Source organism: Porites lutea, chromosome 7, assembly GCF_958299795.1.
Source record: "Porites lutea chromosome 7, jaPorLute2.1, whole genome shotgun sequence".
NCBI lineage: Eukaryota > Metazoa > Cnidaria > Anthozoa > Scleractinia > Poritidae > Porites > Porites lutea.
This window is the reverse complement of record NC_133207.1, coordinates 18,116,707-18,143,380: the sequence shown is the minus strand read 5'-3', so window position 1 is coordinate 18,143,380 and position 26,674 is coordinate 18,116,707. Positions and strand designations below refer to the sequence as shown.

The 26,674-nt window shown below is 39.1% G+C and overlaps 1 protein-coding gene and 1 non-coding gene across 2 annotated transcripts in view; both read right to left on the bottom strand.

The window, feature by feature from the left end:
• Nucleotides 1-26,674, bottom strand: part of LOC140944534 (uncharacterized) — a 45,188-nt gene that overhangs the window by 16,670 nt on the left and 1,844 nt on the right. Inside the window, exons 2-18 of the mRNA XM_073393659.1 lie at nt 24,986-25,024; nt 23,476-23,676; nt 22,794-22,829; nt 20,630-22,708; nt 19,607-20,524; nt 18,794-18,850; nt 17,288-17,395; nt 14,130-14,243; nt 12,654-12,782; nt 12,005-12,159; nt 11,502-11,891; nt 10,459-10,559; nt 9,063-9,164; nt 7,143-7,669; nt 4,848-5,069; nt 3,373-3,705; nt 288-542 (exon numbers count right to left, since the gene is read on the bottom strand). Coding sequence (XP_073249760.1) covers nt 288-542; nt 3,373-3,705; nt 4,848-5,069; nt 7,143-7,669; nt 9,063-9,164; nt 10,459-10,559; nt 11,502-11,891; nt 12,005-12,159; nt 12,654-12,782; nt 14,130-14,243; nt 17,288-17,395; nt 18,794-18,850; nt 19,607-20,524; nt 20,630-22,708; nt 22,794-22,829; nt 23,476-23,676; nt 24,986-25,024 — 5,766 coding nt within the window. The remainder of the gene's footprint in view (nt 1-287; nt 543-3,372; nt 3,706-4,847; nt 5,070-7,142; nt 7,670-9,062; nt 9,165-10,458; nt 10,560-11,501; nt 11,892-12,004; nt 12,160-12,653; nt 12,783-14,129; nt 14,244-17,287; nt 17,396-18,793; nt 18,851-19,606; nt 20,525-20,629; nt 22,709-22,793; nt 22,830-23,475; nt 23,677-24,985; nt 25,025-26,674) is intronic.
• Trnat-agu (transfer RNA threonine (anticodon AGU)) lies at nt 24,672-24,744 on the bottom strand. Its single transcript has one exon. It is a non-coding gene; the product is annotated as a tRNA-Thr (tRNA).

Below are 26,674 nucleotides of genomic sequence, written 5' to 3'. Positions count from 1 at the left end.
GGAATTCAACACACAACATCGCAGAGATAAGTTTAAATATTTTTTATACATTATCAAGCGGCTTGAAATAATCACTGCAACAGATTCCGTAGCCTGCGAGAGCAGACGTCTTTTTCGGTTCTAATAAAAAATATATATATTTTTTGGTAAATTAGTTACAAATCCCAGCCCATCCTCCATTCAGGGGACACTTCTATTCAAGGGACACTTGCTTTGGTCCCGAGGGTGTCCCCTGAATAGAGGTTCCACTATAATTTTTTTAATTTTAAAAGTTCACAGTAACTTACTGAGTTGTTTATTCTCCTCCACAACTTTAACCTTCACTGCCTGGCTGTTCAGTCCGATAGAGACGTCATTAGTGGACGCGGCGTCGAACAAACATACAATATCACCACCACAGATTGCCTCTGCTTGTGCCTGAGTGTTGTTGTCAGCCCAAACAATGTCCTCCACAAACATGGGGACAAAGCTTTCATTTTGGAAGGTTGATACGTTCTCGCCTGGTCCATAAGTGAACAACGACTCTTCCGCGGTTATTTGCCCTGAAAGGATAAGCAGTAATTCTTTTCTAACCAAGTTTTTAATTATTTCATAATTCACATTGATAACTTTCAAAATGTTGGTGACTTAAATCATGGTTTACGAAAGAACTTTTAATTAAAAGCTGGGATGGAAACGCACAATTTGATTGGAACTTGAAATGATACGTTTGAGGAAATACGTTTAAGGGCATTTAAATGTAGTACACCTAATTGCACCTTCTCTTAGAAAAATGGTAAAGGCACAACTAAAAAAAAGAAAAAGCTAAATAGGAATTAACAAGGCCTGCTAATAAACCAAGAGAGAGGGTATAAAGTGTACCTGAATTTGCTGCATAGACGATTCGAGGGCGTAAAAGAAGAAATGCAAACGCAACGACTGTATGCGTATGAAAATATATTCACCTATGGTGGTTTATTGGTAAGTCCAGTTGATTCCTGTTTGCATTTTTACATTTTTCAGTTTAAATTCAAAGTAGACAGACTGCAAATTATAGTAGTTGCTAAAAAATATATCTATGTGTCCCAACTGTTCATCAGTAGGATGCCTAAAATGCGTGCAATTCCACAATTGGTTTCGGCTCCATTAAATCCTATACCAATTGCAGAACATTTTAGGAGGAGCCACCCACCGTGTGAGCACAGTCGCGGACAACACATATAAGTGAGGAAAATAACGCAAAGCAAAACTAAGACGTTATTAAACGAACTAAATGTACACGCAACTTAAATAAATAAATAATGCACGCGCCCAAAATTAAATTGCGCTCGCGCACGCTTACCTACATACAATTGAAATAAAAATCCAAGTAATAAATATTTAAGCCTGGATTGCTAATCTCATCTCCCAAAGGGCTGCACCATACTTCTCGACGATAAAACCATGGCGATTGACGAATTTAGTTTATTTTTAGCATATTTGCTCCTGTAGAGCTATGAAGAAGATTTCAAAGAAATTTCATCACTGAGCACTTTCAAAAACATTTTTTGGTTTTCACATGACGTCACCAAAATTAAAACTAAGAAACTATTGCTTCTTCTGAGTTTCTACTTTCATGTGATATTAGAACACCTTAAAACATTTACACAAACAAATTTTCGGTTCAAGAGGGTTCTTTGTTTTGCGATACAGGACGCTTGAATTTGGAGGGCTTTTGCGTGACGCGGCATTTAGCTGGCCGCCGGGAAAGCTCTTATGTGGGTTAAAAACATTACGGATTTTTGGAGATTTTTGCTATCTAAACATTCCTTGTCTTAGAATAAATATTACCTTAATCTTTATGAGTTCCTCAAGCGAAGAATTCACGCATAAGTAGGAAAACTCAAAACCAGATGTTTCTGTTGGTTTCCGGCGGCCATATTTGTGCCCCTGAAAGGGACACAAACATGGCGTCTCCATACAAAGCTTTATAAATTTGGGTAAAACGTTTTTCCGAATATCTCGCGAATGAACTATTGCATAGACCTGATTCTTGGCAAGGCTTTTGTATATTTATCTTCTTTCATTTCCTAGATTCTAGGAAAAAGGTTTCCATTTTTACTTCTGCTTTCCCACGTGAGTGAAAACCGAGAATAGCAATAAAACTTAAAAAGGCTGGCCGATAAGTAGTAGGTGGTCAGGCCATTTTTTGTGAAAATCCATTTTGTTAACTTGTTTCAACAACAAAACTAAAGCTTGTTGATAAAAACAATAACAATAAACAACAAACTATAGCAAGGAAAGACTGTTTGACTGTGACAATAGACGGATCGAAACGCACCAATGACATCACGAGTCTTCATAGCCAATAACATCACGGCTTAACTGCCAGACGACCAATAACATCGCGACTTAGTTGACCAGTCAGGTCAATAACCAGAGTTTAATACCATCAACTGACGTTATTCAACTCACTTTGACTCTGAAAATGACTACCGCACAGTCACTGTCAACAACTGAACAACAACATTCCTGTTCAGGACTACGTTCACCCGACGATCATACTCAACTTACTTATGAAATGACTACTGGGTTCAAACCTTTCACAAAATGAAGTAAAGTACTTAAAACAAAAAGCATAACAAAACAGACCATAGTTATTTGAATTCACTTGATGCGATTACACAGCTCTGGAGAAATCAGTACAATTTGAACTTTACATGTACATACTGTCGACTATCTTGACCTCTCGGTCAAAGTAAGACACAGGGAGGGTGGGTGGAGTTAAGCCTGAACTTGGTTTTAGTTTGATTAGCGTTTGCAATAGGCCACTTCCGAGTTCCAAAAACCCTCACTTTCAAAATGAGGCTAGGTGCACAACCTTTCTTGTGAAAATTAGTTTTATTTGCATGAGAATAAAAAATGATTTCCATATCAAAGGCTGAGCACCTACCCTCGTTTTGAAACAGAGGCCCGGGGAACTCGGAAATGGCCTATTGTACAAATACTGTAGCGCATGCGATCTTGTTTAAGCCTGGCCAGATTATCGTCGACGCGCTCGTAGGGAAAAACAATAGGCACGATTGCAATTGTCACCAATGATTTCTCTTGGACCACACAGCAGGGACGGATCCAGAAAATTCAGAAAGGGGTGGCCGGAACACTTAACAGCTCTATTCTATATACTTTTTTTCTGAGACGGAATTCTATAAAAATAATACAAAATTTCAGAGGAAGAGGGGTGGCTACGTAAGCCCACACCTAAATCCGCCCATGTCACAGGGCAATAATTTTTGGTGAATTTATCGCAATTATATTGCTTCGTACAAACGAACTAAACTGGAGTCAAGGTCCAACATAATTCCTCTGCCCACTGTGGGAAGGAAGTAAATCCGTGGAAAACCTCTAACTTACATTTTAACCCAAAATCGTAGTGAATTTGCTTGGCTGTTATGCTTGGTGAAAGAACAGTTCCGTTTGGCAATGTGAAGTCGTCATCTTTGTTCTCGTTAAATGTTCCTAGAAGACCTTTGGTTTTGTTATAGTACTGGGTATCCAATGCGACTACAAATGACATCATTCCTTTAGATACACAAAAGTCCACTCCACTGCCTGATGGAAAAATGACTTGTGTGCAGTTGTCCTCATTTTTCTTCGCCTGCAGGTTTCCCCCAACGTTTCTGCTAATGTTTGTAAGATTGTTAATTCCAGGGTAGAGTGTTCCGTTAATTAACATCTCCAAGCCACCTACAAAAGTGAAAGTTCATTTAGATAAAATCCCAGTTCATTGGAGCCTTTCTGCAAAATTCATCGTCGTGCTGTATGTAATTCAGGTTTTTATTTGTATTCGTTGACTATGAGATCTTCACTGTAAGTTAATGGTGCAGTTATTTTCTTTTTCACGGCTGCATGGCATTTTATAAATAAAACTTAAAGAAAACACGTTAAACCTTAGAAAAACCTTTCGCTAAAGAAAAGTTATCAAGCAATCAATGTTTCATTCTTTTCTCGGGTTGGGACAAGTTGACAATAATGCTTAAGGTGGATTGTTAAAAGCTCCTCCAATACCCATCAGAAAGAAAGACTTGACTTCTCTTATTGAGGGCACATGCATCAATTGTAACTTATGTGTTACTTAACCACGTTTGCAATGGAATTTTATCCCTTTTTTAACTAAATAATTATAAATTCGTGAATATACTAGATACCAGTTTTTCTTGGAACAAAGCGATATTAAATTTGTGAATAGTGCAAATTTTAGATTTTTATTATCAACCTTCCCTGTTTACAAAATTATTGGAATTTTTTAAATAGATTTTTAACACACGTGGCGTTTCTATTTTATCAATTCCTCATTTTGCAATTTTGTATTTAGAATGTTCTTTTAGTGTCCATAGATAAATACTTTGACACTTAAATGAAGTTAATAGACCTATTCGGCTAACTCATTGTTGTACCCAATTCAAACCCCATGGGAATAAAACGTTTTGTTTCAGGAATTTTCATATCATTTAAATGTGAATGCCACATTATAATGCAAATACAATACACAAAGAATCTTATCCCCGGGAGATTTGAATTGGGTACAACATTGAGTTAGCCGAATGGGTCTATTCATTCATTCATTCATTCATTCATTCATTCATTCATTCATTCATTCATTCATTCATTCATCCATTCATTCGTTGATTCATTCATTCGTTCGTTCGTTCGTTCGTTCGTTCGTTCGTTCGTTCGTTCGTTCGTTCGTTCGTTCGTTCGTTCGTTCGTTCGTTCGTTCGTTCGTTCGTTCGTTCGTTCGTTCGTTCGTTCGTTCGTTCGTTCGTTCGTTCGTTCGTTCGTTCGTTCGTTCGTTCGTTCGTTCGTTCGTTCGTTCGTTCGTTCGTTACCTCCATCCTTTAACCTGACTTCAACCTTGCTGGTGTTTGCTTCCTTAGCAGCACCGGCTGAGAAGATAGTAGCTGTGTTTAGTCCTCCCTGAGCTACTTTTGTCCTTGCTTGAAGTACTAATCCATCGTTCATGGTTCTGGTCATGGTATATTCTCCGAGACCATTGAAGGTATAGTTTTTGCCATCCAAGGTGTTTATGTGCGGGTCGCCAAAAAAGAAAACTGTCGCAAAAAGACAGTGCATCATCAGTGTGAACAGTAAAAACGTCCAAGTGGAGTTAAATCAAGGGGCGAATTTGACTTATAATACAGGTTTTGACGATTCGTCTTTCGTCGTTATAATATCTGTCACTTATTTGTTAGTGTTTTTTTTCAGCCAGTCTATCGCTGTTTTTTTCTTCAATAAGTCAGTTGTTTTGGGTCGGCGACTGCTCGCTGTTATTAATCCGTAGAATATGGATTACGTATTCAGCAGAGTCCTAGTCTATGCGCTAATGACTTAAAGATAACGATAACGACATCTATGGCGATAACATACAACTATAAAGATAGCAATAACCAAATTCATATAATGACAATGATAAGCACGGAAAGAAAATGATTTTTACATAACAATGATAACCAATCGATCTCAGTAGAGTGGTAATCGAAACCACACGGTCATATCAATTCTGAATCGAACTGACTACACATTAGACGGGATAGTACGCGCTTCCGCACGAGCGCGTCGAGAAAGTTGGGACGAGGGCAAAAAAGAGGAGAGAAGAACAAAGGACACTTTTGTCTGATTGGCTGTTTGATTTTGTAGTGTTCAGTCTCCTCACCGCGCGCAATGAGTAAACAAAGAAGGCTGCCAAAGCGAAAGTCTTCCTTCGATCGTTCGGTCAAGATGGCGTGTTAAGGTTTACGAAGTGTGATGTCTTTCTCTTAGCCCATAGAACTTATGGGGGCGTTGACAAGATTTTTAATATGCGTTTATTGCTGAGTGCGTTGCAAAAAGAGCTCATCTAAAGCGAAGAACATCGGTTGGGATGGGAAATTTTTAATTTACCAAATTCTACAATAAAGAGTGTTTTTGGAGGAGGAAACGTATTTTTCCACTTCACTGAAACGTCCTGCTGACCCGGAGAAAACGGAGAAAGGTAAGCTTATTGTTTATGTGGTATGTGTTATCACTCAAACTGTGTACAACGTCTTGACCTTTAATTATTTAGATGTTGTTGAGTTTTATATAATCTTAGGCTTAGTTTTTCTATTTCTTGCCAGGTTGTGAATTTCTGACTTTACTGTCTCTGAATAGGCTTAGCTACGTAATTCCCGAAATATGGCCTAAAATTCTTAAAAATGTCTAAAATTCTCCAAAACTCTCTAAAATTCTCCAAAACTTTCGTTTTTTGATGGCGACATAACAAAAAGGAATGAGTCGTAATCGTAAAACATCGTTTGTTACCAATGTTTAAAGGTTCCAAGAAACATCACTTAACATTTTTTTACATATGTAGTTTTCTTCCTTAACAAACGAATGTCCCATAGTGCTCTAGAAACTGCTGTAGCATGTGAGCGGACTGACCCCTCTCCTGGTCGGTAGGAATACAAAAAACGTTTTTTAAACATTTTTGCTCGTGAGATGTTGTCAAAATGTCGGGTGAATGTTCAAATTGCTCTAAAATTCTCCAGTTTGTCAATTTTTTTCTAAAATTCCCGATATTTTTTAAAATTCTTTTTTTATGTCTAAAATTCTCCCCAAAATTCCGGAATTATGTAGCTAAGCCTACCTCTGAATGACGGAGTGATGCATGTAGCGGCTCACAAACTTCCTTATTTTTTCATTTTTTGGCAAAACATTCCTCACCACGACCACTTCTATTAAAATAAGTTACCTGTTTACTACAAAACTAGAGAATAATTGGAGTCTGTAAACGTCTGGGTGCTTTCCTAACGGATGTGGTTCACTGTAATTAATGCTAAAGGCGGAACCCACCATATACATGCACTTGACTCAATCACTTTTTTGGTGGTTATTTAATACAAGTAAATGCAGTCCATAGTATTGCTGACACTATCTGCCGCTCAAAATTGCTTGTTCTGTGAAAAGTATGAAAACGCTCGAAAACCCGAGAAACCTGGGAATAATTCGCACCTGCGCAGACAAAAGTCACCTTTGCTGGAGAGAAAAGAGAGGGATTTCCTGTCTACCCTTCCCCTTCGTCCAGTTTTTTGCTTTCGCTCCAACTTTCGCGCAATAACTCGATCGGGAAAGCTTGCTACACAGGCTATTCGTACAGGAAAACTTACGCCTTAGAATTGGAAAGTAATCATCACAGAAATCCAGGGGACGCACTTCGTAGTACAGGTCACAGTTGTTAGATTCATCACAGCACAAACGTTCCGCAGTTTCGTCATCCAGTAACTCGTCAGGTCGATCAACAAAAGATAAGGTCAGGAAGCTGTTAAACACGTTTAGGAACGGGAAAGAGTAACAGCATTTTTGTCTGGCAAAAGCAAATACGGGGTCTCCACCAATGTCAGTGTTAATAAAAATTGTTGTCACCGACGTAAAACACCAGTCGCCCTTTGAAATTCCAAAAAATAAAAATCTGGTATCAAAAAAGGCCTGCCAAAACGAACACGGGCAACTGGTGAGAGATCCCACTGCGTTTTGGAGCTGACTTTGCATGTTACTTGTTTGGTAGTCATGCCAGATAAAGCACTGTGCGGTTGCATCATCCCCTTGTCTGTCTTCGATTCTGAAGAAATATTCCCCTCTCCTATCGGTGTTACCAAGGTGATCATCGAGTTCTTTCACTTCAGGTGTCCCTGAGCTACAGTAAAGAAAACTCGCTGTAAGGTAAGGTAAAGGAGGCAACAAAAACCGGCACTTTTTTTTAAGGTGATGATACACCGGACGATTCGCAACGACGATTTTTAGCGCAACATAGCGTTGCAATGTTGGAACAATGTTGTAACTATTCGAAACAAAGTCGCAACAATGTTGCAACGCTGTGTTGCGCTAAAAATCGTCGTTGCGAATTGTCTCGTGTAACATCACTTTTACAACATTGCGAGCTGAAATGTAATGTTGCGCGTTTAAGCACCCACGGATCAACAGTGTCTTGCAACAAATGATCGCCATAAATTGTTGCAGAAAGTAGTACTTTTCGCCCAGAATAAGTGTATAACAAAAAGCCTTTAAAGTTGATAACAATTAAACTATGAACACCTTTGCTCCGTGAAAAGTAACTCAATTTTTCATTTCTACGTTTCAGAATTAGTTATTGCAAGCTAAACGTAGTTGCAAATACTCTAGGTTAACTAGAAAGGATCATGTTGGTAGTCCCCGATTTCCTTTTAACAGGTTTTGGTTCTCCCGTGTTTTTGTTACCGTGGATTTGTACTACTACAAATCGTGTCATCTTGGGTCCAATAAGACCCAAACACTAATTATGCTTACCTGCTATATAGATTAGAGGCATGGCAAAGAAACGCATAGAGGTCTTTAAAAAACTAATTTATGAATTGTTACTCGCAATAGAGCATTTTCACATGCTGTTACAACCATGATGGTGTACCAAGACAATCCTGTCGGGGTTGAGGTCTGTTCTTTTGAAAACGTTTTTTTTTTCCGTTCCAGTGTTCGCGACGCAAGTGAAACGCTCTATATCTCTGACCACGTGTATCAGGGAGATATCGGAGCGTGTTTGATTCGTTTACGCCAGTTCACATGAAAACACTAAAACGAGAGAAATACGATAGCATCCCTTACAGCGCATGTGTAATACTAGTAGTATATGATGCATGACATGAAAAACCGCCTGTTTCGTCCGTCCACACGTAAACGAGAAGCCGGTGTTTTTAAATCTCCTTCCTGGGGGCCCGTTTTGAGAAACCTACGTTTCTGGTGCCCGACAACGCCGTTTACGTGTAAATGGAAGGCTAAAAGGGAGGAAGAAAAATCTGTTTCCAAAATTATCCAGATTTAAAGATATCCATACGTGTGCACGGGGCAATACGGATTTGTTAATAAGCCATTTCCGGGTTCCCCCGGGCCTTTGTTTCAAAACGAGGTTAAGTGCTCAGCCTTTGATATGGAAATGATTTTTCATTCTCATGCAAATAAAACTCATTTTCACAAGAAAGGTTATGCACTTGGCCTCATTTTGAAAGTGAGGGTTTTGGAACTCGGAAGTGGCCTATTGTTACGTGATAAGACCTCACCTGTCGAGACTGGGATACTTTATATCTGGCTCGGCGAAGTCGAAATCTCCAGCGTTGAAGCCTGCTACAGGATAGCCGTCATACAAGTCTGGGAAGAATTCACTATATTTGAATACAAAGGTTAAAAAGTTTATATAACAATTTTCCTATGCTTTCATGGGTCCTTATAAATTAATTCAACGATGACCACGATAATTTATCGTGATAGTTTACCGCTGCGTGGATACCTTAACTGATTATCTGCCTTTCTATATGGGTTTATCAATTTCATCTGCCCTTAAAAGGGTACCAAAAAGAGCTCGGCAAAGAAAAACACACGGAAGTTTTTAAGACATGTCAGGAGAGCTGGGTATGTAACAAAAAACATTTCACGCCAAACTTGTGTAGGATAAACGTCCTTTTTAGAATGATGAAAGGAGCTTTCCCATGATACACACAGAAGACCTCTTAGAATCCATACAAAGGAAAGCCTTGAGGATAACTTTTGGCACGACAGAGTACGCTGATGCTATGGCCATAGCCAGCCTAGACACAGTTAAAGGCAGGCGAGTTGCTGACTTTTAGAGGTTCATCATAAATGCGCGGCAACATCCTCATCCCCTCATGAAAGTTATCCCCTCCCCCACGTACCACGAGTGAGAATATCCTCTTCGTCACCGCAATCCGAGACCCGTACATGGTCGGACTAATGAACTAAATGATTTTGGTACTGTCAAATGTCTATATGTAATTGGGTATGCTTTTTTGCTGGCCTACCCAGCAATTCAGTCAATGCTACATATAGAGGATATTACATGGCCGTGTGGGGATACGAATTTTATCTTCGAGTGCTGAAAGTTTTATCTTCGAGATACTTTCAGCTCGAGAAGATAAAGTCGTATCCCCAAGCGGCCATGTAATGTTCTGTTTATTTCATAGATACTGATGAAATTCCTACATAAAACACAACTTTTTTTTTCGGCAAATCTTCCTGAACGTTCTTCAAGCTCGGAAAAAGTATCGATGTGAAAATTTAGCAGCTCATCGAGAAAGTCACCAGTAACTGTACCGTCTTCACACCTCGAAGCCATTTTGTGAACGAAATTTCAAATTGTAATTGGCTAATCATGTTAGTAACCATGGCGACACCAATATCCTCACACGTGAAAGATAAAAATAGTATCTTCACTGCGCGCGATGAAGATATGATTTTTTAGCAAAAGGAAAAATCCTGGTATTTCATCATTATCTATATAATAATAGGGTAAAATAAACAAGCATCTTTCTATCTAGAAGTATACACATTGTCTTTCTCAAGAGGTGAAAAATTTTGCTGTGACGCATAAGTATGGCGCCTTGCATTTAAACGTAGCGCAATTCGCAGTGGCGTGGCTAACGCTACATTGCTTCCCCTTACAAAATCGGCGGCGCAGACCAAGTGATAGCCCCGCAAGGGTAGTGGTACTTGACGAACGAATACGTTCCATTAGTGATGATGACAGCCTGGAATGTGTTTGTCTGAAAGAAATAAAAGTGTAAAAACATTGCAGAGTGCAAAATAATTTACTCGACTATAATATAATCGGATTATTTTGACGTTTCTGTGTAACTGCCCACCTATCCCTCCCCAAAGCCAACATTTTGCCCTATGTAAGAACTAAGTGTTAAAGTTGGTTAGGGGAGGAGTAGGTGAACAGTTTCCCAGAAACGTATATTGATCCATACAATCAACTACTGAAAATTGGTTCCGTGGTCAATACAGTAGAAATCAAACAAACAAACAGACAAAGACATGCTGATCGGGAAAGTTTTCAAGAACAGGCGAGAGAGAGAGAACGGCGTGTTACCCAGGGGTGGTCAGTCGGATCGCAAAAAAGAAGAAACGGTGGCGAAAGTTTTCACGAACAGGCGAGACGTAGAGAATGGGGTGTTACCCAGGGGTGGCCAGTCGGATCGGCAAAAATAGGAACGGTGGCTAAAGTTTTCAAGAACTGTGGAAGGAGAGAGAATGGGGCGTCATCCAGGGGCGGTTAGTCGGATCGAAAAAAAAAGGAACAGTGGCGACGGTTTTATACTTATCCATTATTTTTATCAAGCGGGACCTCTTGACTCATTGACTGATCCCTACGTTGACAGAGTGTACTACACTACGTATATTTTGCGAAAAACATGTAGTGAGAACACGAAACTACACATACCTCATACTTTAGAAATAGAACGCAATTAATTCTGTTCCAAAAAAGCAGATGAGTAGAGACCAATTCTCGCGATATACACCCCTGTGGACACATTCTCGTAAATGATCACCTCCCTAAAGCGACCACTAACCCTTTACATTTTTGTTGGACGTTTACGGTAGGTTCGGCTGTACTTATATTTCTCGTTCATTCTACAGCAGGACATGCCTTTCTTTGCCAGTAAACCACCCAAATCATTCTATGACCCTTAAATATCACTTACAAGTTCCTGTTCAATTCCATCTCCAAAGAAGTCCTCTGGTCGAAGACGAAGCCACGTGACCACAAGCACCCACGAGGCCGAGAAACCTTGAAATGCCTCCGACGGGCGCGTGTGATTTCTGACTTCTTCACTAGCATTACCGAGGATATAGGCCGCCATCTGAGTTTGAGAATCCTTAGTGTAGGTTTGGTAGTACACTACGGAACGATTGACATAATGTATGCTGCTGCAGTCTTCTGAACCGGCACAAAAAGATTCAAAATAATCGATTCTTGACCAATATGGGGTCAACATGGGAACATCGAAGGGAAAGTTGACTACATCGTAAGTTGGAATAGGGCGTTCCATTTCAAATTCTGCGTCGAAACGTATCATTCCATTAGCACAAATCTAGAAGGCAAGACAAAGTTATCCGGTTAGGGAGTTAGGTTTCAATTGAGACGAAAGTTCTCCAACCACCCCTACCAAACAACGAAAAAGCACAACTTGATCTGAGTACTTACAAAGAGCTCAAAATGCTGAATTCCGAAGAAGTAAAAGCCTAAAACAGGGTTAATAGGCACTGGTATACAGTATCCTGCTTGCACGTCTGTCACTAACATTTCACGATCTCCTTGCTCTTCTCCATAAGGGTACATTATATCCCAAAAGCATTGAACTGCACAAAACAGAAAAAAAAAACACAACTGAACAACGGAGAATTTTGTCATTTTAAAAAAGACATACAAAAATAAATAAAAAGAGACCGCTGCGAGGTTTTTTTAGGGAGGGATCCCACACTACTGAAAAATATACGTTCATGAAAAGGCTATTTCTTGACTGCAGAACTTTGGGATGGAATTAGGCTCTGGAAGGTAGAGGTAGGCGGAAAGCTAGGGAGCATAATGTCAATATATGGCACGTTTTGTTATATGGGTGAATTCCCGGGGGGTAAACCTTAACACGAGTCAGTACGCCCTTTTAAAAATAGTAATAATAATAATAAGAATTATGTTGTTGTTGTTGATGATGATGATGACAAGCCTAACCTAACAAGCCAGATTTGCCCGCAAGTCGACTGAAAATCGCGACTGATGACCCAATGAAAATGAACTAATTGAAAGTCTATAAACAAGGCAACTTTACCGTCACAGTTGGTGTGGCCCATTTTACCTGGTTCTCCACAGTCCTGTCCTTCGTAATTTTTCGGAATCGGACATACACAGAAGAATGTGTAGTTATTTGCAGCGTCGACGTAGCATGTTCCATTGTTCTTACATGGGTTATGCAGACAAGGATCGTCTAATTATGGACAGAAATAAACGAAAAAACAAATATTAGTCCGCTTTCCTTTGTATAAAGAGCGCCGTAAAAAAGTGAAAATAATTTCTGCATGGTATAATTTCTGTATGTATAATTTTTGTGTGCCCAACGCACTACAGATAGAGTAGTACAACGGTCAATGGAAAACAGAGTCCGGCTGAACACTGTTAAGTGTATAGAAATGCGAATGTTCTTTACAAAATCCCATTAAGAATTTGATCCCTTTCTCATTAACGGCGATGCTTTAGAAGTTGTAAACAGTGTAAAGTTATTGGGTCTCAATATTTCCAGTGAAATAAGAAGGCCTCTGAGAGATTATATTTTTTGGTACAATTTAAGAGAGCTAAGGTTACTCGCACTGATTTAAGGCTCTTCTATTCTAGTTGTATTAGATCAATTATGGACTATGCAGTACCGGCTTTTCACTTCAGTTTGCCTAAATATTTAATGCAAGCATTGGAACGTATACAGAAGAGAGCAATGTCCATCATCTGCCCCGGTGTTAGCTATTATGAGGCTCTTGTTATTATGAACTTTAAGGAATTAGCAACCCATCATGACGAAATAAGTGAGTCACTTTTTCACACAATTGTAAATGACAACAACCACCGCCTCTCCAAGTTAATAACCTGCACCGCACGAATCTACTTATTCATTAAGCTGCGCACTACCTTTTAACATGCCACGTTTTAAAACCGACCGTTATAAGAATAGCTTTATTATCCTTTGATGTCTTAAAGCAACTAACTTATAGGTTAGAGTTTTTGAATTTCGCAGCTTGTATTTCCAATCGATAACTTTTCTTAGCATCTCATCTCTTTTTAGCTTTTTTATTCCTTTTAATTAAGATAGATTAGTTAATTTTTAGACCTATAATTTAATTTTTGTAAAGTAAATAGGCAATTCAGTTTTCGAACTGCTATGTATTTACGAATTAATAAACTTCAAATAACAACTTCAAACAACAGCATCAGAGCACCTATCGACATTTAGCGCCTATAAAAGGAGGGAACTTTGACGCCAAACTCACACACAACTGTGGCTTTTGATTGAACGGATCATTTTCCTCACACGTGAAAAAAACATCGTTTGCAATTCTAATTGGACGTATCATTTTTCTTTTCACGTGTGAGAAACCTCGTTCGCTCCTCTAATTGGCTAAAACTCATTTGCGTAGGAAAATTTACGAAATGGCTTTTCAGTGAGTATACCTCAGTATGAATATAATAAATATGGCGGTTCCCGACTCCGCATAGTCTGAAATGTCAGACTAGCCCCTGCATCCTTTGGGGTAATAGAAGAAAGGAGAAATAGTTGAAATTTTACCGTAACTACAGAGATCGCCGACAAATCCAACTGGGCATCTGCAAGTAAAGCTATCTACTCCATCAAGACACGTCGCCCCGTTATGACAAGGACCACTTGCACAGTCATCTATATCTGTAATACAAAACAATTGATAGATCATTTTTGTTTCCCATACTGAGTAAAGTAACAATAAGTGGTTGGCAATAACTCGTTCTTCAAATCAGATGTCTTGAATCTGGTGTCTTGTTTTCTGGCGCTACATATCATTTTTTATCACTAACAACGTGCCTTTTTTGTTTAAGGGACTGTGTCACGGCTGGCCACTTCATTTTGTTAAGTAATGCAAATTACACGCCCTTATCCGCTATGAAGATTGAGAAATTACTTGTGAATTACTTGTGAATGACAATATATCTTCCGGGAATTACTTCAAACGTTATCCAGATTAAAAACATTTCTTTTTAGTTGATTAACCGTTTGTAAATATAACTTGTTTTTTGCTACTGTTTTTCTGTTTTGTACGTTTTCTTTTGCTCGCTTTTTACCCTAATTATATTTCAGTATCATTTTGCCGCTTATTTATTCATTATATTTAGTCTTAGGTTAGGGAGGAAGCTCATATAATAAGCTCCAAGGTTTCTATTTGAGCCTCCTAGCCAGAAAAATACTTTTAATTCTTTCACTTACAATTTACGTCTCTTTAATCTTTAAATAACATTTTTGTTATATATTGAATGTCTGTATGCATATGTATTTTTTTTTTCTGGCAAAAAAATAAACCGAAACTGAAACTGTTACAAACAACAAAAATAACTGACTTTGGAAAACTGTTGGTAAACAAGTTTTCAACAACAAATGCAATCCGTTTCAATTTTCTTCAAGTTTGTCCGTCCGCGATTCCTTTTGTATTTGTTATGTTATTTATACCTTCTTGAAACGTTCTGAGCGGTTATTTTTTATGTCTCACTTGAGCTGTGTCACGAATTTCAGCCAAAGTAGGAAATTACAAAATGCCCGTTAAATTAAGAGAAACGTGAAAATAACCGCCTAAAACATTAAAGGAAGGTTAAAATAACACAACAGATACAACAGATGCCACGGATGGGCAAAACTGAAGAAGATTGAAAAGGATTGAAATTAGGGTTTTTGAAAACTGTTCAGCCTAACAGTTTTTCAAAGTTGATCTCTGCTATTTGCAACTTCAAAAATAATGCTCAGGAGACATATTTGTTTGTCTCGATTCTCTGCTTGTGTCATTTACAAGTAATTTCTTTGCTTACTTTAAGTTCCATAGCGATTGAGGGCGAGTAACTTGCAAAATTAAACAAAATAAACTGGACTGGCGTGACACAGCCCCTTTAATTTTGTAGTAGTAGTTCACATCGTTTGCATTTTGGTAAATGCCATGACACGGCTTCTTTAACAACCATCATCCAAGCAACTTATTTTGCATACAAATCCTACCAACTGGGGTCAAAACAGACCCCATAACAAAAGTAGCTTTAAAGCTATACAGTAGTCTATAACCTTTAGAAAATAAATGTTCATTAAACTTCTATTTGTGAATGCAAATATGAACATAGCTCCTTGAAATCAAAGGAAAACGTTTACGTGCAAAGTAGACAAACAAGCTTAGGTTACTGTCAATGTCGTTGCTATTGTTTTTGTTGCTGGGGTCGATTTGGGCCCCAACAGGAAAATGAGCCCCACGTTTGTATATCCACATGTAATATAAAAGTAATATTTGCATTCAAGGTGGCTTATACATGACGACAAATTCCTTAAATTTCGAACACGTTGTCCAAGCATGTGAGCTACGGCAAATGTTGATTACCAGCAGGGGTATCATTAGACCCGCTTAGTAGGACGAGGGTTAAATCCTACCTCTCTTGAGTGGTAGTGGTGTAGCGATTAATCGAATTCTCGACTAATCGCGATTATGACTGTTCGGTTTGATTCACGATACAAACATACATACATACTTTATTTAAGGTATCATAAGAAGTAAACGACACAAATAATACCCTAAAAAGGAAGTTTAAGAGGTTAACCCTATGTAAATAAACTTCCAAAAATAAAAATTAAAAATATATGCTTATGAATAAAATCTAAGATGGATAAAAACCTAAGAAATACGCATGTACGATTTAACAGCTATTTTAAAACGTCTTATTTTCCTATCTCAACAACATTGGCGGGCCCGTCATTCCATTCACGAATAATTTTAACAAAGAAAGAGTATTTATAACAATCGCAGTTCGCCGATTTGGCTTACAGTTTGTAGTTGTGATTGGACCTGGTACGTTTTGAAGCGAACTCAAACAAATCGCAAAAACAAAGGCTATTCAATCCGAATACAAGTTTATAGCATTCAATCAAAGAAAAATAATAGCCTTCTATCAGTCAACTGCGACCAACGTAACATTTCGCAGCGATCTTCGTATGACATCTCTCCCCTTCGCTGACCTAAGGCCAATCGAGAAGCTCTTCTCTGAACTTTCTCTAAGAGAACAATATTCTTAACTAGGTAAGGGCACCATACAGGGGAAGCGTACTCGAGGATTGGTCTCACAAGAGCCTTGTACAATGTGGAAAAGATTTCCTTGTTTACAGAACCGATTGTTCGCTTGATTAGACAAAGAACTTTATTGGCCTTATTGACAACCTCAACAACGTGTTAAGTCCGCGAGAGGTCATGCGAGATTGTGATACAAAGTTTCGATTTTGGTTCGATTTTTACACACCTTTTCCAGGGTGCCCTCAGTGGGTTATTATATTGTAAAATCAGAATCCAGAACTGAGCTCTTTAAAATGTGCGTTTTTGATTGACGAGCAAAGAAGATAGCAGTTCGTGGGCCATTTTGTGTTGCCTGGTAAAAATTCTGTCCCACAACCACCCCTTGAGAATTACCAAACAAGGCAAACCATGTGCTACACGCTCTTTGTCAGGTTCTCAAACATGGCTACGAACCAAGCGACTGTGAATCTTCATGTCCCTGTTGCTCAAATTGAGGGTTTAGGGTTACATGTTGTTAACATTACGCGTTATGTTATGAGAATTAAGAAACATTTACATAACAGAATCGAAATAATCGAAATTGAATCGAATCGCAAGGAATATAAATCGTTACACCACTGTTGAGTGGACGTGCACGCAAAAGTAGTATGTCATCTACCTTGTTCGCAAACTGATCCATTGTATCCGGGTAAACAGGTACATGCTGCTGTTCCATTTTCGACAAAACATGTTCCACCATTTTGACAAAAAGGAATACCGCAGGGATCTACAATAAGAAATATTACACATTCATTAGTAAGACTCCAAGTTGCTTACCATTTCTCCAGGAACTCCATTACTGAAACAAAAATATTAATGCCTCAAATTTTATTAGTTTTTTAGGGAAATGTTCAATGATATTTTCAGTATACGGGAGAATTGAAGTTTCTATGCCCTCTTACTTTCCAGCAAGTAACGTTTTTTAAATTAACTTTTGAGTTAAATCGAATTTCGTTATATTATGTGGTTGTGTGCTAGAGGTTGCATTCCTTTTAGCCAATCTTTTTTCGGATTTAGACAATCCAAATTGTTTGGATTTTCGCGCTTGCTGGAAAAAAAATCTGATTAAAGATTGATCCATACAGTAGCTGCCGGTTGCTCTGATCTTCCTCTCAATTTAAACACATCGTTTGTTATTTCTTTCCGCTAAATCAAGCGTCTTCTCTTGGAGAAAGGGAAAGAAAAGTAGCTCTTTAACTAGTGGTGGTTCATACTGGGACTCGTCAACTTAAAATAATCTGGAATTTGATTCAAGAAAATTCAGAAGACAATTACGAATTCTCAAGTGCTGAGAAGTGCGTTCTAAACACACATGCGTTGGACATTATAGTTTTACGATGACAAAATGCAAGCGTTTTCTCTTCCTTATGAATTTAGATTTACTGGGGAACTTGAGTTTAATATACTACAATCCTTCACAGCATACAACAAAGGAGGAGTGTAAATAACTTTTGCCCAAACTAACCTTGAAACGCTGTGTTTATAGATGAACGAGCACGATCTTGCAATCGAAAAGCTTAATTCGTTAAATGGAATAAAAATCTAAAACCAGATTGAGATACCAATCTGAACGATCCAAGTGCGAAGATGGATCGTTCAGATTGCAATCTTAGATTGGTTTAGTCCTTAATGGAACGAAAAATCAAATTTTGGATCGCAAAACCCGGATTTCCATTGGTCAAAAGGAATGCAACCAAAGTTTGCTTGCAAGTTTCAAAAAAAATCATATTTAACTAAGTTGTGATGGTTAATGGCTCAGTTCAAAGCAACTACAGAATAGAGCTTTTTCACTCACGTCGCCACCAGCTATACGAATTCATTGCGACAACAGAAGACTTCAACTCCCACAGGATTGGTTTGGGACACAGACATGGCCGCCGTTTTATTGTTTTGGGACACTAATATGGCGGACATGACGTCATGTGAACTACTCGCCACTTTAGAAACGAGGAGAAAACTGGGCCGAGTAAGCTTTGGCAAGGACTTCTGGCTTCGTTACTAAGAACGCGCCGGTCAGCTATTGGCCAATTTTTCCATGGACCCAGCAAAAGTCCTAGAAGGTCTTTCTTTGCGAAAATTAACTTAGCCCAGTGCTAAAATTAGCGCAATTAACACAATTCCATACCTTGTGTAACCGATGATGGCACATACTCGGAACTCGAGCTGGTGGGCTGAATTGATTCTATTAATGCAATAAAGAGATAAACAACTAAAAAAAAACAAATGCCAATAAAATATCATGATCCTTTTCTTCTCGTTTATTACACTTCTGATCTGCATCGCTGGAAAATTAAAGTAAAGACGTTTTACTGCCTGTCTAAATTTACATGGATTCACGTTCAAAGGCTACTGATTTCAATGAAATCTAATCATTTTTGAGTAAATTGAAGGGGCTATGCCATACGCGATATTTCGCGACGCCACCATTAGTTTCCCCGCGAAATGACGCTTGAGGAACGAGTGCAGAAATCCATACTAGTGACATGTCAATGCACAGATCTGGGTAGTGCTTCTAATTGGTTGAAGGAAATTTTCCTTGCAGCACGACTAATCAGAAGTACTTCCCAGATTTGGGCAGTGACACGTCATCAGTCTGGAATTTCTGCGCTCGTTCTTCAGAGGTCACCTCGCGGGGAAACCAGTGGTGAAATGTCGGCTGTATTCTCAGGCTGAAGCTGATTTCAGCTTAGCTTCTACCAATAACTGTGGAACTTTGCATCACATAGCATCTTAAAATCGCAATCTACTGAACAGTTTTTTTTTTTTGACGCTGCTGTTTGTTTCGTAAAATATACTAAGGACAGAAAATATTAAAAGGAATGCTCCCTTTTATCAAAATGTCTAATGTTTAATAGATTGTGTGGTGTAAGATTTCGTGATGCAGCCTATAGAATTCGTAAAAGTATTAAACCTTATGTAAACAAAATATTCCATGTACCTGAAGTTTCCGAAACACTCAAAGACGAGGAGGAGAGTGTGCTCAATGTTGCTGTACCAATGGGCGAAGTTAAAGAAGCTGACAAAGTGCTGAACGACAATGACGATGAAGATATGCTTGCGGCTGAGAATGACATACTTGCCGACGATAGGATGCTGAGCGAGGTTGAAGATGACGTTGCACTCACAGATGACGTACTCAATGATGACATACTCATAGATAAAGCTGAAGTTGAAGTCGAATACATGCTTACAGAAGAACTAGAAATTGCTCCAGCCTCAGAGGAAGTTGAAAGTGAGGACGCGCTTGTCGACAACGAGTCACTTGAAGAAACTGAAGCTGACGATGAAGATGTGCTCCCAGATGAGGAACTGGACTCTGGAAATGAGTAAGTTGTAGACTCAGCGGATGAAGAACTTGGCAAAACTGAAAGTGAGGACAAGCTCGTGGACAATAAAATTTTTGATGAAACTGAAGCTGAGGACGAAGATGTGCTCACAGATGAGTAACTGGACTGTGAAGAAGAGAATGTTGTAGACCTAGGTGATGAGGAGCTTGGTGAAATTGAAAGTGAGGACGTGCTTGTCGACGATGAGTCACTTGAGAAAACTGAAGATGACGACAAATATGTGCTCACAGATGAGGAACTGGACTGTGACGATGAGAATGCTGTAGACACAGAGGCTAAATAACTTGGCGAAGTTGAAAGTGAGGACACGCTTGTAGACAATAACGTACTCGATGAAAGCGATAACGACGTTGATGATTTGCTGACTGGAGTCGAAAAGGAATACGAGGACGAAGATGCTGAAGCTGATGATTCTGACGATGATGCAGTCGGTGAATGTGAAAAGGAATCCGACGTTGACAATGAAGAAGAAGTGCTTTCAGACGAAGAAGAGGAACTTGTGGAAACTGCTAGGAAGAAAAATTATATATTAGCATCATAAATTACTACCATGCAATCGGTTTTTGGTTGGGTAAGAACCCTTAAAAGGTATATTTAAGTAATGTACGCATTACCTGAAGATATGCTTGAAGAGTAAGTTGAGGATAAAGATGTGCTCATCAATGATGGACTAACAGACGAAGAAATGGAATAACTATCAGAAGAAGATGTGCTGGTAGATTCAGTAAAACTCGCAGAAGAAGAAATACTTGAGCTCAAGCTTAGTGAGCTTGCTGACAAAGAAGCTGTACTAGACGTTTGGGAGGTAGATGGCCTAACAGACGAAGAAATGGAATAACTGACTGAGGGAGATGTGCTGATAGATTCCGTAAAACTCACAGGGGAAGAAAAACTTGCGCTCAAGTTAAGCGTGCTTGCTGACAAAGAAGCTGTACGAAACGCTTGTGAAGTAGATGGGCTAACAGACGAAGTAATGGAATAACTGACAGACGGAGACGTGCTGATAGATTCAGTAAAACTCACAGAAGAAGATATACTTGAGCTTAAGCTTACTGTACTTTCTGACGAAGAAGCTCTACTAAGAGTTAGTGATGTAGATGGGCTAACAGACCAAGAAATGGAATAACCGACAGAGGGAGAAATGCTGGTAGATTCAGTAAAGCTCGCAGGAAAAGAAATACTTGGGCTCAAGCTTAGTGTACTTGCTGACAAAGAAGCTGTACTGGACGCTTGTGAGGTAGATAAGCTAACAGACGAAGAAATGGAATAACTGATAAAGGACGACGTGCTGGTAGATTCAGTAAAACTCACAGAAGACAAACTTGAGCTCAAGCTTGGTGTACTTACTGACAAAAAAGCTGCACTAGACGTTTGTGAGGTAGATGGGCTAAAAGACCAAGAAATGGAATAACTGGCAGAGGACGATGTGCTGGTAGATTCAGTAAAACTCGCAGAAGAAGAAATACTTGAGCTCAAGCTTAGCGTGCTTGCTGACAAAGAAGCTGTACTAGACGCTTGTGTGGTAGATGGGCTAACAGACGAAGAAACAGAATCACTGACAGACTGAGATGTCCTGATAGATTTAGAAAAACTCACAGAAGAAGATATACGTGAGCTTAAGCTTACTGTACTTTCTGACGAAGAAGCTCTACTAAGAGTTAGTGATGTAGATGGGCTAACAGACCAAGAAATGGAATAACTGACAGAAGGAGATATGCTGGTAGATTCAGTAAAACTCGCAGAAGAAGAAATACTTGAGCTCAAGCTTAGTGTGCTCGTAAACAAAGAAGCTGTACTAGACGCTTGTGAGGTAGAAGGGCTAACAGACGAAGAAATAGAGTAACTAACAGACGGAGACGGGCTGACAGATTTAGTAAAACTCGCAGAAGATATACTTGAGCTTAAGCTTAGTGTACTTACTGACAAAGACGCTGCACTAGACGTTTGTGAGGTAGATGGGCTAAAAGACCAAGAAATGGAATAACTGACAGAGGACGATGTGCTGGTAGATTCAGTAAAACTCGCAGAAGAAGAAATACTTGAGCTCAAGCTTAGTGTGCTTGCTGACAAAGAAGCTGTACTAGACGCTTGAGAGGTAGGTGGGCTAACAGACGAAGAAATACAATCACTGACAGACGGAGATGTGCTGATAGATTTAGTAAAACTCGTAGAAGAAGATATACTTGAGCTTAAGCTTACTGTACTTTCTGACAAAGAAGCTCTACTAAGAGTTAGTGAGGTAGATGGGCTAACAGACCAAGAAATGGAATAACTGACAGAAGGAGATATGCTGGTAGATTCAGTAAAACTCGCAGAAGAAGAAATACTTGAGCTCAAGCTTAGTGTACTTGCTGACAAAGAAGCTGTGCTAGACGCCTGTGAGGTAGATGGGCTAACAGACGAAGAAATGGAATAACTGACTGAGGACGACGTGCTGGTAGATTCAGTAAAACTCACAGAAGACAAACTTAAGCCCAAGCTTACTGCGCTTGCTGACGAAGAAGCTGAGCTAGACGCCTTGGAGGTAGATGGGCTAACAGACGAAGAAATGGAATAACTGACAGAGGAAGATCTGCTGACAGATTCCACGGAACTCTTTATTTCTGCAGATGAGGATGTTGTGAAAGAATATGAACCAGAGCTTGTGCTTGATAGAGAAAATGTGCTCGCAGACGATGAAGATGTTGATGAGCCTAATTGGAGCAAATAACGATAAACTTTGAATAAGTAATAAAAGATATGTCAACAACGAAAGTCACTACCCTATGAACAGTTTACCTGATGTTGGATAGTAGCAAAAACAGGATGACAAACCTAAAAAAAAATTAAACGAAGGATTAGAAAATAATATATTACAGTGGAACCTCATCTTTGGTACACCTCTCTTTAAGGGACAACTCCACTGCGGGGACACAAAATTTGTCCCGGAAAAATGCCTGCAAAACGCTGTTACCTCTATTGAACGGACAGCTCTATTCAAGGGAAAGGGACACTTTTTATCGATCCAGAAACTTCCATTAGCACGTAAAAAGTGACTGACCACAAAAAGCGGTGATAATAACAGGTGTATTGACTAGTCACAATGACGACAACTTCCACAACATGAACTATCTCACTTTTTTTTTTTGGGGGGGGGGGGTTTACTTTGTTTCGATTTTTGTTTTTAACCTATTGCTAGGTTTTTTTTATATCTCACTGTCTTTTAAATAGCTGTACAACACTAGAGGGAATTCAACACACAATATCGCAGAGATAAGTTAATCATGATTTTTTTTTACATGATCTGTTTGAAATAATAACTGCAGATTCCGAGATAGAATATAAATAGAAAAATGTTGTATTTGTTGGTTAAGTATTACCAAACCCCAGCCCGACCTCCATTCAGGGGACACCTCTATTCCGGGGACACTTGCGTCGGTCCCGAGGGCGTACCCGGAAAAGAGGATCCACTGTGACTTACTTTGAGAAGAGGTGCTGGAAATAGACTGGGAAAAGGAAGACGACATTGATTGGGAAACACTTGAAGACGAATCTGTCAGGGATACACTGGGCGACGATGAGACTGTTAACGAAAGACTTTCTGAAGATGAGCTTGTTGAAGAAATACTAGTCGAAGGCGAGGTTGACTGGGAAGCACTTGAGGATGACCAAGTGCTGGAACCTAAAAATATAAAAAAAGAAGCGATTGAACAGGGTAGTGAGTAGTTATGGTTGAGGAAAACAGAACGTGTCCGGTTTACATTAAAGATGAACAGCAAGTTGGACGTCAGCACATAATGGCGCCACTTGCTGCCTCTAACGGTCCATTTATGAGCTGTGATAAGCGAAGTGATAACAAAGGTACATTGTAGAGGTAGACCACAACACTAAGGAAACTTCCCCTACTTTCCCTACTCTTTTCGTACAGTATTGTGGGTTCCCTTACGTCCCCTTCCAGTTTATATTAGGGAGTTTAAGCACCGACGACGGCGACGGCAACGAAAACGGCAAAAAGGGAATAGATAAGATTAGCAAAACAACAACTTTGCACTTGCATCTAAGCCATCGCTGCACGGCTACAATGTGAAAGTGCCTACTTTCACGTTTTGTCGAGGACGGGAACACAAGACAACTTTCTCTCTATTCCGAAACTTTGATACAGTCCTTCAAAATTCAACTCCAAAAAAATTTGCCCACGTTTGACGAATTAAACGAGATGGAATAAGCGCGATAAAGTTTCAGGCAGCGCGAATTCACTTTTTAAGTGACGTTTTCGTAGCCGTCGCCGTCGTCGCTCCCTATTGATAAAGAAAAAATGAAAGAGAGAAGGCCAACAACTTCGCCTCACCGTCCACTGACGCGATCATCTGAACTGATACATGATATTTTTAAATAATACCCTGAATAGTATTCAGGCTAGGGTTTGAACCCGGGCCTCTCGTTCAACAGATTCAACCGATCGGTGCTATCCCAATTGTGCTAACCGGCAGAATTTTACGCCAACGAACTTTATACTTGCTCTGACTCACGGTTGCAAGGAAATTTGTAAATCGTAATCGTAATTTTCTGGGGGCGTTTCCATACAATCGACAATGGATGCTTATGAAAATGAAGAAATGATCGTCGCAGTGAACGCAATTTATGCAATTGCGTAAAGAAGCCTGAAAAAAATATTCAGGACTTCAACGGGGTTTGAACCCGTGACCTCGCGATTACTGGTGCGATGCTCTACCAACTGAGCTATGAAGCCAGTCACGTTGGGAGCAGGTCAATTGTGGGTTCATGTGTTCCCGTGAAAGAAATGAGTGTTAATGATATATCATTTATAATAATATATGATTTATTTCATATATCATTAACAATGGATGCTTAGTTAATCAGAAGTTCAGAGGCATTTATCATTTACCAATTACTTCTCCAAAGTGACATGTAACATGTCCAGATATGATACTGCATGCATGTGTACAATTGTACGTAATATAGTCACTTACTTGATGACCATGGCGTCGAACAAACACAAATCAGCTCACCTGTTTGGAAGGATCAGAGAACATTAACCTTAATTTATTTTCTAGAAAAAGCTCAGAACGCAGTTTAAAGTAACTTGATTCTTACAAAACTCAAGACAGTAAAATTGGCCGCTAATCTAAACACAACTGTGAAACAAGCAAGATCTATTCCATGGAAACGTTTAAGTCATGTTAAAAAACGCACTTAATTAGGCGTCAATGTATTTAGCACGAAAGGACTACTTTAGGTCTCTTACTAGAGACGGCGACCCCATTTTACTTGGTCATCCTACCTATGAAAAGATCCAGCCATACTTTTATTTATCAATTATTTAAGGCCTGAGTATTGGTCCGGCCCTGGGAATTGAACGCGCCACCTTCCACTCTACAATCAAGCGCTCTAAATACTGCGCTTGTCTTGCCGCGGTTTGCAAATAAAATGAAACAAAAGGACCTCCAAGATTGCCAAAGCACGGGAAGCAGCAGATAAACCACTGAGGAGTTGCCTGAAGAAAAGGAACATAATTTCGCTGGAGCGTGCCAGAAAGATCACCACCCAGTAGATAGATTCTCAAGCCTAATACAATGTACCTATTCCACAATAATTTTCATTCACGACAAACAAGAACTTATAATTTGAGAAGAACTGGTGGAAATTGATTGGGACATACTAGAAGACGAACTGGACCGTGAAACACTGGATAAAAACCAGGTCTGGGACACACTTGACGTCTCAGAAGTGGAGCTTGAATGTCATTCAAAGAACCATTATCACGATTAAAAGCCTCAAATTTGCTCTTGATAGAAAAACTGGTAAACCTTGTAAACGTTGAAGCTGCGCATACTACATGTATACGTTATCACATAAATGGGATTTTACTGTACTAATTTATTATACTCTTCAACTTTGGGTCCACCAGTATCCAGCCTTGATCGGTACGGTATTTTATAAAATAAAAAATTTCTAAAACCAACATGTCAATGCATAGGAATTCTCCACGGCTCGTAATAAAGCTCTTGTTGTTTTAATTCCCGAAACTCGGGTTTACCACTCTGTTCCCGCTTTAATGCGTGTGGCACGAAATTTTTGCGAGAACTTTATAAAACAATGGTTTTTCATGCTGGGGATATATTTTCAAGATTTTCACACTTTTTGTTCAAATGCAATCGAAAGACTGCAAATCAAGCGAAACAACATGCAAAGCTACAAAACATGTTAATTGGTTTCGCTCTATTAAAATTAAGTCTTTGTGCCTAATGCTGTGACAGATTGTGCCGGCAACTGATTAACAATGGCTACGATAAAGTATTATCCCTTGAGTTATCAGTGGCATTTTCGTTTTTACACCGGCGCTCTTTTACAGTGGAAAAACATTATTGTCGAGAGTTTTTTTGCAGGAAACATTTCTTGCCTATTGTGAAAAAATGTAAAAAAAAATCGCATAATTAGAAGGAGAAAACATTTAAAACCGAACGATAGGTTTTCTTTCTTTCTTTCTTTCTTTTTTTCGTCACAAAAAATGAATTATTTCTACAATTACTTTCTAACAAAAGGATGAAATTGAGAGACAATAAGGAGACGTGATGACCCATCAAACACAAACTGGTTTATTTCTTCTCATACACTGTATTCAAACGATTTAATCACTGTTGGACGCTGTTTCGTATTTT